The sequence below is a fragment of the Hyperoodon ampullatus genome (assembly GCF_949752795.1).
Source record: "Hyperoodon ampullatus genome assembly, chromosome: 7".
Lineage (NCBI taxonomy): Eukaryota > Metazoa > Chordata > Mammalia > Artiodactyla > Ziphiidae > Hyperoodon > Hyperoodon ampullatus.
In genome coordinates, this window is record NC_136920.1 from 30,621,063 (window position 1) to 30,634,636 (window position 13,574).

Consider the following 13,574-nt stretch of genomic DNA (forward strand, 5'->3'; position numbering starts at 1 on the left):
AATTTAGCTGGATACTGAGTTCTTATACTGAAACCTTTTCCCCTAAAAACTTCAGAGATTTTCTTTCATTTTTTTTTGGTATTCATTGTTGCAGAAAACAGATCTAAACATAACTGAATTTTCCCCCCATGTCTGAAAGTGATACTTTTTGCCCAGTTATATTTAAATACTAGTCATTTTTTTCATTAACTTTACCTTATCCTAGGTTAGCCTATTTGATTTGAAGACATGGGTCTTTGAAACAGGAATGTTTTCTTCTGTTTTTTGAATAATTTCTTAAGTTTAACTTATTCTGGATTCTTCTCCAGTAACACCAATAATGTATAGGTTTAATATCTGATGTCTTGACATTCTAAATGTTTCACATTTTTCTCATAAATTTTGTCTTATCCTTTCTCTGTATCCTATGAGATTTTCTCAACTTAGCCCTCCCTAATACTGATATGATTTTCTACAAAATTGAGTCTGCTTTTTCCTGCTTTTAAGACGGAGTTTAATTCTGCTATTGAGTCTTTTATTTCCTTACCTCTCATTCAGCTCTCTATTCATCCCAATTTAAACCTCTGTTTCTTCTCTTACCAGCTGTGTGACCTTGGTTATGATATTAATCTCTTTGTTCTCCATTTTTCTCATCAACAAAAGGAGGATAATAATTGTTTCCACAGAAAAAAATTAGATTGTCCTTAGAAACTTTTAGAAAAGTTTCTAGCCCACAGAAATGTGCTAGTAAATTTTAACTGCTATTATTGTTACCATCGTCATTATCACCATCATTATCTCTGCCTGCATCTCAGCAATGCTCCTTTCCTTTGAGCTGTTGTCATCTCATTTCTGTGTGTGTGTGTGGGAGTGTGTGTGTATGTTTATGGAAGTCATATTTTACCAAATTTGGGGGGAGCACAATATAGGTACTCTCTAAAATGTATTTGTGCTGTAAATCTTTTTTTTAAATCTTCACCTTGTGTACAGATACCATTTTTATGTGATAGAATATTTTCATAAGCCTCATATTGTTGCTGATGTTCATTTTTCTATTTATATCTCCTTGTTCAAGGAGAGATCTCTTGACAGAAGACATTAGTTCTCCTTTGTTCTCCTAAATTTTGACTTGGGAGCTGTTAGGATCCACCCCTAGATCCTGAATCAGAATCAAATTGCTGCTGACTGGCTGTTATTTAGCAAGGGGTGTAGGACTGTATTTAAGTCCATTCTCCCACTGCTCTTCTCTAACTATCCCACTCTACAGATGGGAATGTATTCTGGGATAATTTCAATTACTGTTCAATTCAATGCATTCATCTCTTGCTCACAATAGTGGGTGAAAACTTCACTCTCTGAATTGTATTATCTCACCACTTCCTTCATGTCTTTCTTCATATTACTGATTCATTTTCCAAATGCAAGATGCCATTACTTGCCCAGCTCTTCCCACTGCCCTTCTGCATTGTTGTGAGTTGTAGCCCCTAATTCGATATATAAAAAGAAGTACTGCAGTCACAGAAGTCACAGAAGTGACTGCAGTGGCCATGAGAGAGATTCTTGGGGTGATTGGAATGTTCTAAAATTGTATTGTGGGATGGTTGCACAACTTTATCAGTTTACTACAAATCATTGTTTCGTACTTTAAATTAATGAATTTTATGGCATGTAAATTAAACCTCAATAAAGCTGTTAAAAATTTTTTTTTAAAAGTATAGAAGGTGAGTTGGAGCTCATGTGGACCTGGCTTCTCCATTTTGGGAGAGCAGGTGTTTGAGCTGCATGATAGGTAAAAGCCATACAGGCAGGTGTGTGGAAACCTCTTACTTTCCTCCTGCTTGCTTACATTGTTTTGTCTTAAAGTCTTATTCAGACTAATGGAACCACCCTTAGGGGTCTGGTGACAGGTTAGCCAATCTTTTTAGTACTCTTGACACTTTGTATCTGTACATGTGTTTTTATGAATATTTCAAGGAAAATTGAGAGAAATTGAATTAGGCCCCTAAACATAGTTTTTTAATTTACCAATTGAAAAGAAAAAGACTTTTGATAATAGACTCATAGAGTCAAAGAGGTGTTAGACCAAAAATTTGATTTTATAGTTAAAGAGACTCTTTTTTTTTAAATTAAATTAAATTTATTTATTTATACAGCAAGTTCTTATTAGTTATCTATTTTATACATATTAGTGTATACATGTCAATCCCAATCTCCCAATTCATCCCACCACCACCACCCTTGCCCCACTTTCCCCCCGTGGTGTCCATACGTTTTTTCTCTACATCTATGTCTCTATTTCTGCCTTGCAAACCGGTTCATCTGTACCATTTTTCTAGATTCTACATATATGTGTTAATTTACGATATTTGTTTTTCTCTTTCTGACTTACTTCACTCTGTATGACAGTCTCTAGGTCCATTCACATCTCTACAAATGACCCAAGTTCATTCCATTTTATATATGTACTACGTCTTTTTTATCCATTCGTCTGTCAATGGGCATTTAGGTTGCTTCCATGACCTGGCTATTGTAAATAGTGCTGCAATGAACATTGGGGTGCATGTGTCTTTTTGAATTATGGTTTTCTCTGGGTATGTGCCAGCAGTAGTGGGATTGCTGGGTCATATGGTAGTTCTATTTTTAGTTTTTTAAGGAACCTCCATATTGTTCTCCATAGTGGTTGTATCAATTTACATTCCCACCAACAGTGCAAGAGGATTCCCTTTTCTCCACACCCTCTCCAGCATTTGTTGCTTGTAGATTTTCTGATGATGCCCATTCTAATTGGTGTGGCTTTCAATACGCTTCCCTGGGGCAGTAGTGATTATCTTCCCAATAGCTTGGGCAGCTTGGTGAAGAAGATCAGAGGCTGACTTCAGCTTTTCATAGCTCTCCATCTTTCTACTTCCTAAATTCCCATTCCTTTTACTTGAGCAGTGGTTCATCAAATATTTAACAGCAGCAGAAGTTTCTCCTAGAAACCTAAGTCATAGAGGTAGAAAACAATAGAGGTAGGATTCAAACTAGGTGAGGTTCAAAGTTCAAATTCACTTCCTTAAAAAAATGAAGATCTGGGCTTCCGTGGTGGCGCAGTGGTTGAGAGTCCGCCTGCCGATGCAGGGGACGCGGGCTCGTACCCCGGTCCGGGAGGATCCCACATGCCGCAGAGCGGGCTGGGCCCGTGAGCCATGGCCACTGAGCCTGCACGTCCGGAGCCTGTGCTCTGCAATGGGAGACGCCACAACAGTGAGAGGCCCACACACTTCTCCGGAGGGATCGAATCAGCGCATGTCCCCGGCGCCGGCTGCCCCGGGGCCGCAGTGCCGCCGCGCCGGGTCTGTGTGTGGTCAGCTCGGCCGGCCCCCACCCCACCTGCCTAAAGAGACTCTTTCATAGGGAAGTTGCCTGACTTGTCTGAGGTCATACAGAGGCCAGAACCAGGTCAGTGCTTTTGTCCTTCTAGCTTCTTGCTCATTGAAAAAAAAAAAAAAATTGAGCTATTCTGACAAGTCTAGATTCTTCAAGCCAGGGTCTTTCATATTTAGGCATTTCTTAAACAGCAAGTAGCCTCTTCTACATAGAAAAATAGAGAACTACAAGGACAAATCCACTGACAAGCACTGAAGTTCCTTACCGTTTAACACATTAGGGAACATTTGTAAGCCCTTCTTCTCATCTCCTTCTATACCTCTTCCTTTTTCTTTGTTTAATTTTTATTGGAGTTTAGTTGATTTACAAGTTGTGTTACTTTCTGCTATACAGCAAAGTGAATCAGTTATACATAAGCATATATCCACTCTTTCTTTAGATTCTTTTCCATATAGGTCATTACAGAGTATTGAGTAGAGTTCCCTGTGCTATACAGTGTACCTCTTTCTAACAATTATAAGTAAAATGAATATTTATATCATGATAATAGTTCTCTTAAAGGAGTTGATTCTTTAATATGTAATTATGTTGTGACATTCCACATCCCAGTATGTGTGTCCCTTTGTGTTTCAGCTGCTGAGTGACTGCTCCTGTCATCTCAAACTGGCCCACCCAGCCAGAACACTGTACACCCCTGACGGAGAGCCAATTCACTCGTGGGACGACATAGAGCGAGACATGGTCATCTGTGTGTCCACAGGGCATGGCTTTAGAACCCAAAGAGGTATGGGTGACGTTTTCTTTTCCATCAAGTATTTGAAGAATTAAAGCATTCACTTGTTTCTTCAAAGAGCTTGTTTACTGAGTTTTACATCCCATCATGATGATTTTTAATAATTATCCTCCTCCACGCTTTTCTACTCCATGTTACTAAAGTTAAATTCAAGTATTTATTTGTTGGAACCTCACTTTTGACACTATTTGCTCTAAAGAATTCAAGTTCTGTTAGTCTTGAATTTTATCCAAGGGGCTTTATTTGTAGAAATTCTAAAGGGCCTCCTTTGAAGGTATTCATTCTTTAGCATGAACCCTGAGGAAAGTGAGGCTTCCTTGACTTCCTACTCTGCAAGTTATTTAAAACTTAATGTTTCATTAATAGCAAATATACAGTTTACAGATTTTTTCTTTAGTAATAAGTAAATATATGCTTGTTTTATTATCTTGTCTATCCTTTGATTATTTTCTTTGATAAATGTTAGAAATGGAAAAGAACATACGTTTGTTGTTAAACTAACTCTTGTCCTTTATCCTATTTATCCTGAGGAATTTGAAACCCTTTCTGGAGTAGGTATACATTAGCAATGACATAATTTTCAGGATATTCTGAAGAATACTGATATCATTTTAAAAGAAATTAAAAGATTCAGAAGTGAATTACCTGGGGTCATTAAAATAACTAATGCTAGATTATCTCTTTTAAAAGTCACCATAAGATTATTATTACTATGTTGTATAGAAGGTATATAAACCAAAAACTTTTAAAACAGTTGCAATCATATCTTTACACTTAGCCCAGAAGGGATAAAAGTATAGGAACGGAAACTAAAAAGTAGGAAGACAAGGATTTACTGGGATGCCTAGCACTGTTCTGAGGATGCCACACATATTCCCCCAGCACCATCTTACATCAAGGAAGAGGCGCCAATCTTTGTATTCTTTGTATTCTGTTGTCCCATCGTTCACCAGTACCCCTCACTCCAGCTCTTGGTCATCCTCACTATGTGATTACTTAGAAGAACACACCAATGATGGAGTTCCTATCATGAATAAGTATTAGTTGACAGCTTTCTGTGTTCCTAAAGTACATAGCCTATAAAAGAAATATAAGCCAGGGTTCCTTCGCTGAAAGTTTTCGATTTAATTGAGTATATGAACACACTTGAAGTAATTGAATAGTAAGCAAACAAGTGGTGCAGTAGAAAGTACTTTCCCAGTCCCTTCATTATTTATGCTTAATCTTTCATACTCTTGGGATGACTTTCTGTTATCTGGACCCCACCCTCCTGGCTTCACTGTATTCATTAGGCCTTTCTGATAAATAAAGCTAAGTATGCTTCAGGCAACCTAGCCAAAAGGGTATCCAAAACACAAAGAGATATGTAGGCTGCCTTCCCAGAAGCAAGCTTGTTACCAAGAAAAACTGCAAAGAGAAAAGAGAAAACTAGAAACGCAAATATTACTCTCCTTACCATTTTCCTCCTTGTTAGCTCTGTGGACCTTTGACAAGGCTATGTAGACAAACATTCATTTCTGCATCTTCAGTTCTTTAACCATATGAATCACTATGACGTGGAAGAGTTGTTTCTTCTCCTCTGAAAACGGGTCCCCATATTACCTTAATGGTGAAAGTGTTGGTGGTTTCCCCAGTTGTCTAAGTTCTTTTCGGTGGGTGATATATGTTCTAGAAAATCTGATTGATAACAGAGAGTCTAATTTAGTTGCTCTTTAGAAAGTTCTTTTATTATATGAGCTGTCATTTTATTATTTTTCCTGAAATAATTGAGAAATAATCATTTAGTAGAAATCTAAATACTCAGAATGCCTTAAAACAAGAGAGAAATGCTACTAGCATTTATATATATTATATATACATACATATATAACATATATATACTTGTGAAGGGACATTTAATTAATCATTCTGCTCATAATTTTTCTGTGACCTACTGGCTTAACTATGTAGTAGAAAATAAGGCAGCCTGGGAATTTCAAAACTAAACACCTTATAAAAACTTATTTTATGTACTATAATGTAAAAACATTTAGCATGTGAAAGTTAGTCATCAAAGAATCACACTGGGTCTTTGAAAAATGGATTTGTTTTGGCAAAACAAATCAGATGCTGTTAGAATAGTTTCTTTCACACAAACCCCCAACAAAATTAAAAGGGTGCTTTATGCTGTTTGTCATCAAATCTGAGCACTGTTCTCAATGCTGTGTTTACCATCCTTTCAGTGGGTTCAGTTTTTAGACCACTCCTAGGTTAGCTTCCAATTCAGGCTTTATAAAAAGCTTGGAAGGAAGCCCTCTCTAGCAACTGCCATTCTGTAGAAATCCAAAGGATGTTAACACATATCTGATGTGATAAGCAAGTCAAGTGTGTAATGAGAGAGGCCAACGTGGGAGTCGAGGATTTCTGAAGGATCTTCAAGATTTTCATCATCCTGAACTTTTAATTATTTTCTATAAATACATTGACTTGTCTCTCAAAGTAATTTTTTTTTTAAAACAGAGTTAAAGCAACTGGTGGAGGTCAGAGCAAATTATGCCCGAACCCGAAGGCAGCAGGGCCCTCAAGCCACAGACGCTGTGTTGTCACCATCCACAAAGCTTCAATCTCTGGTACCTCTACACAGTGAATTCCTGTCAGACCCATCATAGTTTGTGCTGTGTTTCGCTGGGGTAGCCTGTGCGGACATACTCATATGCTTGCTAGGATGTTATATGATGATTAGTCATTGTTTTCATAATTTCATGCAGTCTCTTTTAAAAGTTATACCCTCTACCTTTTACACAGGGTGGCATTTGATGCCTCAAATCTGTTCCTAGAAAGACAACAAAACTAGACAAAGCAATGCCAGTAAAATAACTACCTTAGGTGTATTTTCTTCCAGGAAAAGAAAAAGGAAAATACTAGCTATTATTGAAAAATAATTTAGTGGGGTCAAGTAGTATATATTATTATATATACTTTTAAAATTATATAATATATATATTTATATAATATATATAATTTGATAATAAATAGACTGACAATTTGAGTGTATATATATATAGTTATATACTTAAATTTAGTGGGGTCAAGTAGTATATATGTTCTCTATATAAATAACTTTATATTAGTTATTTTATATATATATGAGTTATATATACATAAATAATTTGACAATAAAAAAGACTCTTTGACTGCCTAATACTAAATTTGACTCAAACTGACAGTTTTCTGGCTCAGCCACTATATTTTTCAAACTTCCATGTTAAAATCCTACATTTACTAAATGGAATGGCTGGTGGCCACCAAACACCACATGAATTGATCTTTCCTCCTCCCACTTTCCTTCAGTTTGGCTTGTGGTTACAGCACAGGACTCCTTATGGGGCACAGCTAGATGTTGTTCACAAGAGTGAAGCTGGATAATTCCTGACATAAGCTCAGTAACCAAAAGTCGTAGACGGTGTCCTCAATACAGAAACTGAGGGAAAGGATATATGCACTACTTGTAAGAAAAGTTATGTAAGGATTTTTCTTAAGGGGCCAAGGGAGATCCTTAGCAATCTTAAGTATCAATCTTACAGGGAAAGAAGAACTTACCTTTTAATTTCTTCCTGTGATGAAGAAAGAATTTTTTTTGTTGTTTTTTTTTGTTTTTTAATAACAGTGACAAATCAGAGTTTGGCTTCTGGTTCTGGTGAAAATTTTCCAGAGAAATGCTCTTCTCTCTCTGTGTCTGAGAGCCATTCATACCTCTGTCTGAATATAAATTGCAGCCTGGCTGGGTGTGTACAGAATGGCTCAGCTGGGCTCGCTCTTCCATCCACCACTTTAATGTGATGTAGGAAGGCAGTAGATCATTTCTACTGAAGGGGGCTCTTGCTAATCACTGCAAAAGGCCTAGTATTTACTCCCAGTCTTCAAATCAGTAAGGCTGCATGAATAAATTCCTGCTGCTTCCGACACCACTAAGAGCAGAGACCGTTGAGGCAAAATTTCACATTACATACACAACAATTTGACCTTTCACAGACATCTTCTCTATGTGTTGTGCACTGTTAGAGATGTGAAGTCATTCCACAACACCTTTGTGATACGTATGAGAGAAAAATCGCACGTGTCGCCACCTTGCTTTTCCTTTTGTTTAACGAGAAGGGTTAAGGAACATGCTCCGGTCAGAAAGTGGGCCAGTAAGATTCTTACCTGTTGGGCCTCTTCTTACAATAACTGGATTACAATCCCCAGAGACATGGAACTTGTTATTTCTTTTCAAAATTCCTTGAAAACAAAGGCATTTCTCTAGGTGCAAAAGTACCTATCATTCTGCTGCCAGGGAAAAGTTGATTTGCTATGAAAATGGCATAATTTCACCATAGATCAAATGTGCAGATTCTTGTGAAGTCTTCACTGTTGCATGTGAACACGCCTGAAGTGAAAATTGGTAATATCACACAACATTGTATCAAGCACCAGGAGATGTAAGGCAAAACTCTTAACTGAACTTTTCTATTACTAGTAAATGGGATTTTAGATGTAATATAACAGTCATCAACACATCACATTTTACCAGCAAGGCAGCGGCACTTACTTTGTCGACGACGGCTTGCTGGAGATATCTTGGCAGTTCATAGCCACTTTTAACTTAAGACTAAGAACAGCCCTGCTCTTTCCTTATTATTGACCTTCCTCAGTGGTTGGCTGGAAGGTGGACTGGGGAGCAGTTACTCCACCTTCAGCAAGGACTATAGGATAAGACTGTTGCAATTCTGTTCAGCCCTCCAAGGATTTTAATAAACCCAGTAATTCCCTTTGGGGATATGTTTATCAAATTTGAATCAGCCTCATATATATAAGTCACATTTCAATATTTTTCTATCAACTGGAAATCATTTATTATTAAATACTAAAGCAACCATCCTCAAGTCCATGGCCTTCTCCAGAAATTTATTTCCTGCTGGTTCACAAACACCCTTAAATTGATCCAGATGTTAATCAACAGTGTACCAGCATTTGTGATTGTCCTCAGGAGAAAGGAGTTTCTGGATGTTTCCACCCCACCTCTAGCTTTTGTTGCCTGATTAAGTGTTGGGATGAAGTTGCATGTTTCTAAGCAAACTGACTAAAAGCAATATGTCTGAAAGTTTGACAAGCATTTTGAGATTATGACAGCGTTTATACATAAGAAGCATTTTATCTGGGTGCTTATGTCAGGTTTATAAAACAGGACACATTAGAAATGATTCAAAATCCAAAGGTAGCTTTGTGGCGTGATAACCCTGAATTTCCATTTTGTTCTTGATTGTTCATAATGACTAAATATTTTTTTGTGGATCAAGAAAACCAAGCAACAAACAAGCAAGCAAATAATAACAGCAAGGTAAAGATAAATTTGTTCTCTTTTGCAAGAGAATCACTTAGAAATTGTGGCCACTGGCTGTTGCAGCATTTGCGAGCTAACCTTTATTAACAGCCCAGGTGTGCTGCTGAGTATTGTTGAGATTTGTGATTCACCAAGACAGCAGTTCTTTTTCTGACATCATTTGGAAGGGAGCGATCAAAACCCACAAGTCTGTGTTATTCTAGATTGTCGCAAAATGAGATGCAAACGTCCTCAGGTAAATGGAATTTGGACCCAGTGGTGATCCTCAGTTGCTTTTATTAAATCAGTGGCTCCAGTTACCTCCTGCCTCTGAAAAGATCTCACCCCCTCCTAAGTCTAGGTTAAGCAGAAAGAAAGAGCAGCAGTTTTTTGTTCTTAACACAATAAGCTAGAATTCTAAGTAAAAGGCATGGTTTGGGGCTGCTTGGCCGTAAGCAAATGCAAAGCAGGATCAACAAAGACCACTCAGGCGAGTGCTGATGAAAGTAAATGGACCAACCGAGTAACGGCAGACATTCAGTGGGTGCTTGCTGCCAGCTGTAGCATTTCCTAATTCCGCAAGTCTGTAATATGAAACTCCTATCAATAGGCTGTCACCCTGTGCCATATGTGCAAATAGAAATATATGAGGGGAGAGGAAAGGCTTATGCCCATGGTGCAACTGGGTTGGGGGACGGAGGAAGAAGGAGACAGGAAATTATATTTATATGGCAAGTACAGTGGTGATTCTGAATTGGATGTGCTGTCATTCATTGTCTGCTGTATTCCTGTGCTGGGTTAGGGGTAGATAGAGCGTTCAGTCAACCGCTGGATCCATTAGGTCCTGACTTATCATTTCTAGAAGTTTTGAACTTGGGGTTTTAACCCCAGGTGCGGTTGCCCAAGAATGTCATTTCTGGCAGACCAGCTAAGACAGTTGAGGGGGGTGAATGTCTAGATGCCGCCACCAGCAGCTCTCCTTAAATTGCTCTGCAAACTGTGCTGGACAGGAACGGAGGAGAGGAGGGCACCTCCCACAACTGCTAGGGTTAGTGCCCCCAAAGCACAAGATTTGATTCTATCTTCATTTCCACCACCCTTTTTCCTCTTCCTTCTGTTCTTCTCTCTCCTTGCCTTTTGGTTGTAGCTCCTCTGTCTTCCTTGCTTTTTGTCTTCGAAGGGCCTTTAAATTCTGTCTTTCATTTTATTTTATTTATTTATTTGTTTGTTTGTTTGTTTGTTTATTTTTTTTTTTTTTGTGGTACGCGGGCCTCTCACTGTTGTGGCCTCTCCCGTTGTGGAGCACAGGCTCCGGACGCGCAGGCTCAGCGACCATGGCTCACGGGCCCAGCCGCTCCACGGCATGTGGGATCTTCCCGGACCGGGGCACGAACCCGTGTCCCCTGCATCGGCAGGCGGACTCTCAACCACTGCGCCACCAGGGAAGCCCTGTCTTTCATTTTAAAAGCTGTCCTCCCTGGAGCAGTCTGTGGATCGGCAAGGGATGATTCCTTAATATGATTCTCAAAGTTTCCTGTGCACAGGAGTCACCGGGGAGCTTGATAAAATATCCAGTCCCAGGCTTAATGTCAGAGATTCTTCTTCTGTACACCTGAGGTGGGGCAGGGAGTGTGCAGGAACAGGCCCCCGCCACGGAGGGTGGTAGCTGACCACACGCTGGGAAACTCAGCTGAGGTTCTGTTCCTGTCAGCTGGGTGTGGCTCAAGCACTACCTACCAGTTCTAAGAGCACTGTGGCCCCTTTTACCTTTGTGTTAAGGGCTACGAAAGCAGCGAAGCACTTGCTGCCTATCTGAGGGTTTGAGTCTAAATGTCCTCATGTTTTCTCCTCACTATTTCCTTGAGAAAGAATGGAAATGTTCTTGAGTCGGGACTGACCACCCAGAGATTGTAACCAGGACACTGGAAGGAAAACAAGGAAGTTTGAGGTGCTGAAGCTTCCCATGTTAATTAGGCTGCCTTCAGTGCTGATAAAATCTTGCTATTTTAAAGGTCACAGGAATAATGTCAGGGCTATGGTACATATATCAAGGAGCAGAGTAATTTTGAGGGTGAGGACATAGCCAGCTTCCTGGAGTTTTCTTGTGCATTTTTGTATGTACAAAGAGAGAGTTTTGGAAAAGGGACAGGGGTCTTTTTTGTAAAGTAACCCTTTCTCCAGTGAAGGAGCTGCTTGCTAGGGGGAAGGCTGAGCCTCTCTGTTCCATGTATGCTCTAAGTCTAGTTAATACAGAAGCCTGAGCCACCCGCATCCCTGGCAGGCTCATCTAAGAGTGTGAAATTCCACAGGATATTATTTCGGTTCACTAACAAGTGCTCTCAGAAAAATTCATTTTCAAGGTAGTTCTCTCGTCCCATAAATGAAATCCATATAGGTTGGGAGACAGCCACGTTCCTTAGAAGACAGAAACTGTAAAGAAAATTAGCTTTTCGAAGAACTAATTCATATGTATGCATCTCCAGGCACTTACTGTTCTGGGTACTGGGCATGCAAAGGTGAATGCAGTAGATGTGTGGCTACTTGGAGAGTACAGAGGCTGGAATGTTGGGGTAACAGGCATCAAGTAAGGTGGGAGAGGTGGCCACCAGCCAGATTGGAGGGGCTTGTAGGTCATGCTGAGGAGTCTGGGTTTTTCTTTTTTAAGTGTAGTGAGAAGTGGTTAAAGGGAACGAATATGAAAGCTGGACTAGACATCGTATATTAAGCTTGCTCAGGCTTCAAGTTACAGAGATACACTCGACTTACCTCCGGAGGTGGAGGTTTGTTAGGAGGGTTAACAAAGAAGGGGGAAAGCAAAGGAGAGCCCCGCACACAGGCTTCACGGTGGTCTCTGTTCCAGACCCACGGCCTGACTGTCCAAATGATCACCCAATAGTGTGCCTTTCCTGCTCTTGACTTCCCTGTGCTTCTTGCTTCTGTGAATTTCCTACTTTTTCATGAGCTCTCCTGCTCTAGGCTAAAACGCTCACTTGCCTTCTCATGGCTTCTGCTGCTTCATGGCTTCTGTTTCCTGCCTTCCCTTTGTATTTCTTTTGGCTCTACGGCCACTCTACCATCTGAATTACTTTCTTTGTGTCTTCTGATGGAAGACTGAATGGCTGGAGGCCAGCCAATAGCTGCCTTTTACTCATCCCTTTATATTAGGATGTCAGGGATCACATGATACAAAGTACAGCTTGCCTGTGTAGGCAACGTTGGTGTGGATTGTCCCTTCCTTAGGAAGCTGTGGATCTGGCTGGCATTAGGGGCTCCATGGCATTTTCAGTATAAACCCATAATTCTGCTGTTGTTATGATTATTTTCTCCCTTCACCACTGAGGGATGACATTAGCAATGGAATCAGCTAGCCTATCTCTAGTCCTGTTCGGTCAGTAAGAGGCTTGTCCTTGGGTGTATCCTCCAAACTCACTTTAATGGAGTAACCTTGGTGGTCTTTGCTATAGGAGCAGCATGACCTTGAGGATGCAATCTGTTACAATATCAGGACTTTGGTTACAATATCAGGATGGATACCAGTTGGACTCTTAAGTTGGACATTTCCGAATACAAGTAAGTCTGTTTGAGGAAGTGGATCTTGCAGAGACATCCTGGCAAAACTGAAGACACTCTGGCATCCAGGGAATTTTTCCAGATCAATTCAGAATGTCAAACCCTTTTTATCAGACTTTTCCTTGCCTCTTGTTTACTGCAGTCATTTTGATAGGCTGAATTCCATTGTGGATTTTGATTTTTGTTACCATCTCTCCCTCTCCCTGCACTCTACGAGGCCAGCCTGCCTACCAACTTTCCCAATGTTGAAACGTGTGTTCTACTCTTTGGGCTTGACCATGGTCAACTGTGTTTGAGCTTTCAATCCTTGTTATGTTCCAGGACACCCAAGGAGTAGTATTCTCTGTTACATAATGTCCAGTTCCCATGAAAAAGTTGATGTGGGCCACAACGATGTATTGAACTAAAGCTGTGTGTTTAAGAGGCTTCCTAGGGAAGAGTTCTCAACAGCAGTGGGGGAAAATTGCAGTAACAGCACAAGACAGCATGAGCATGGCTTCCCTGGTGGCACAGTGGTTGAGAGTC

The 13,574-nt window shown here is 39.9% G+C and overlaps 1 protein-coding gene across 1 annotated transcript in view; it reads left to right on the top strand.

Moving 5' to 3' along the window:
* The window catches only part of LOC307055542 (doublecortin domain-containing protein 1-like), a gene marked incomplete at both ends in the record, with an annotated part of 98,890 nt that overhangs the window by 72,582 nt on the left and 12,734 nt on the right, over positions 1-13,574 (top strand). Inside the window, 3 exons of the mRNA XM_079707773.1 lie at positions 3,982-4,132; positions 6,641-6,750; positions 12,944-13,049. Of these exons, the coding sequence (XP_079563899.1) occupies positions 3,982-4,132; positions 6,641-6,750; positions 12,944-13,049 (367 nt within the window). The remainder of the gene's footprint in view (positions 1-3,981; positions 4,133-6,640; positions 6,751-12,943; positions 13,050-13,574) is intronic.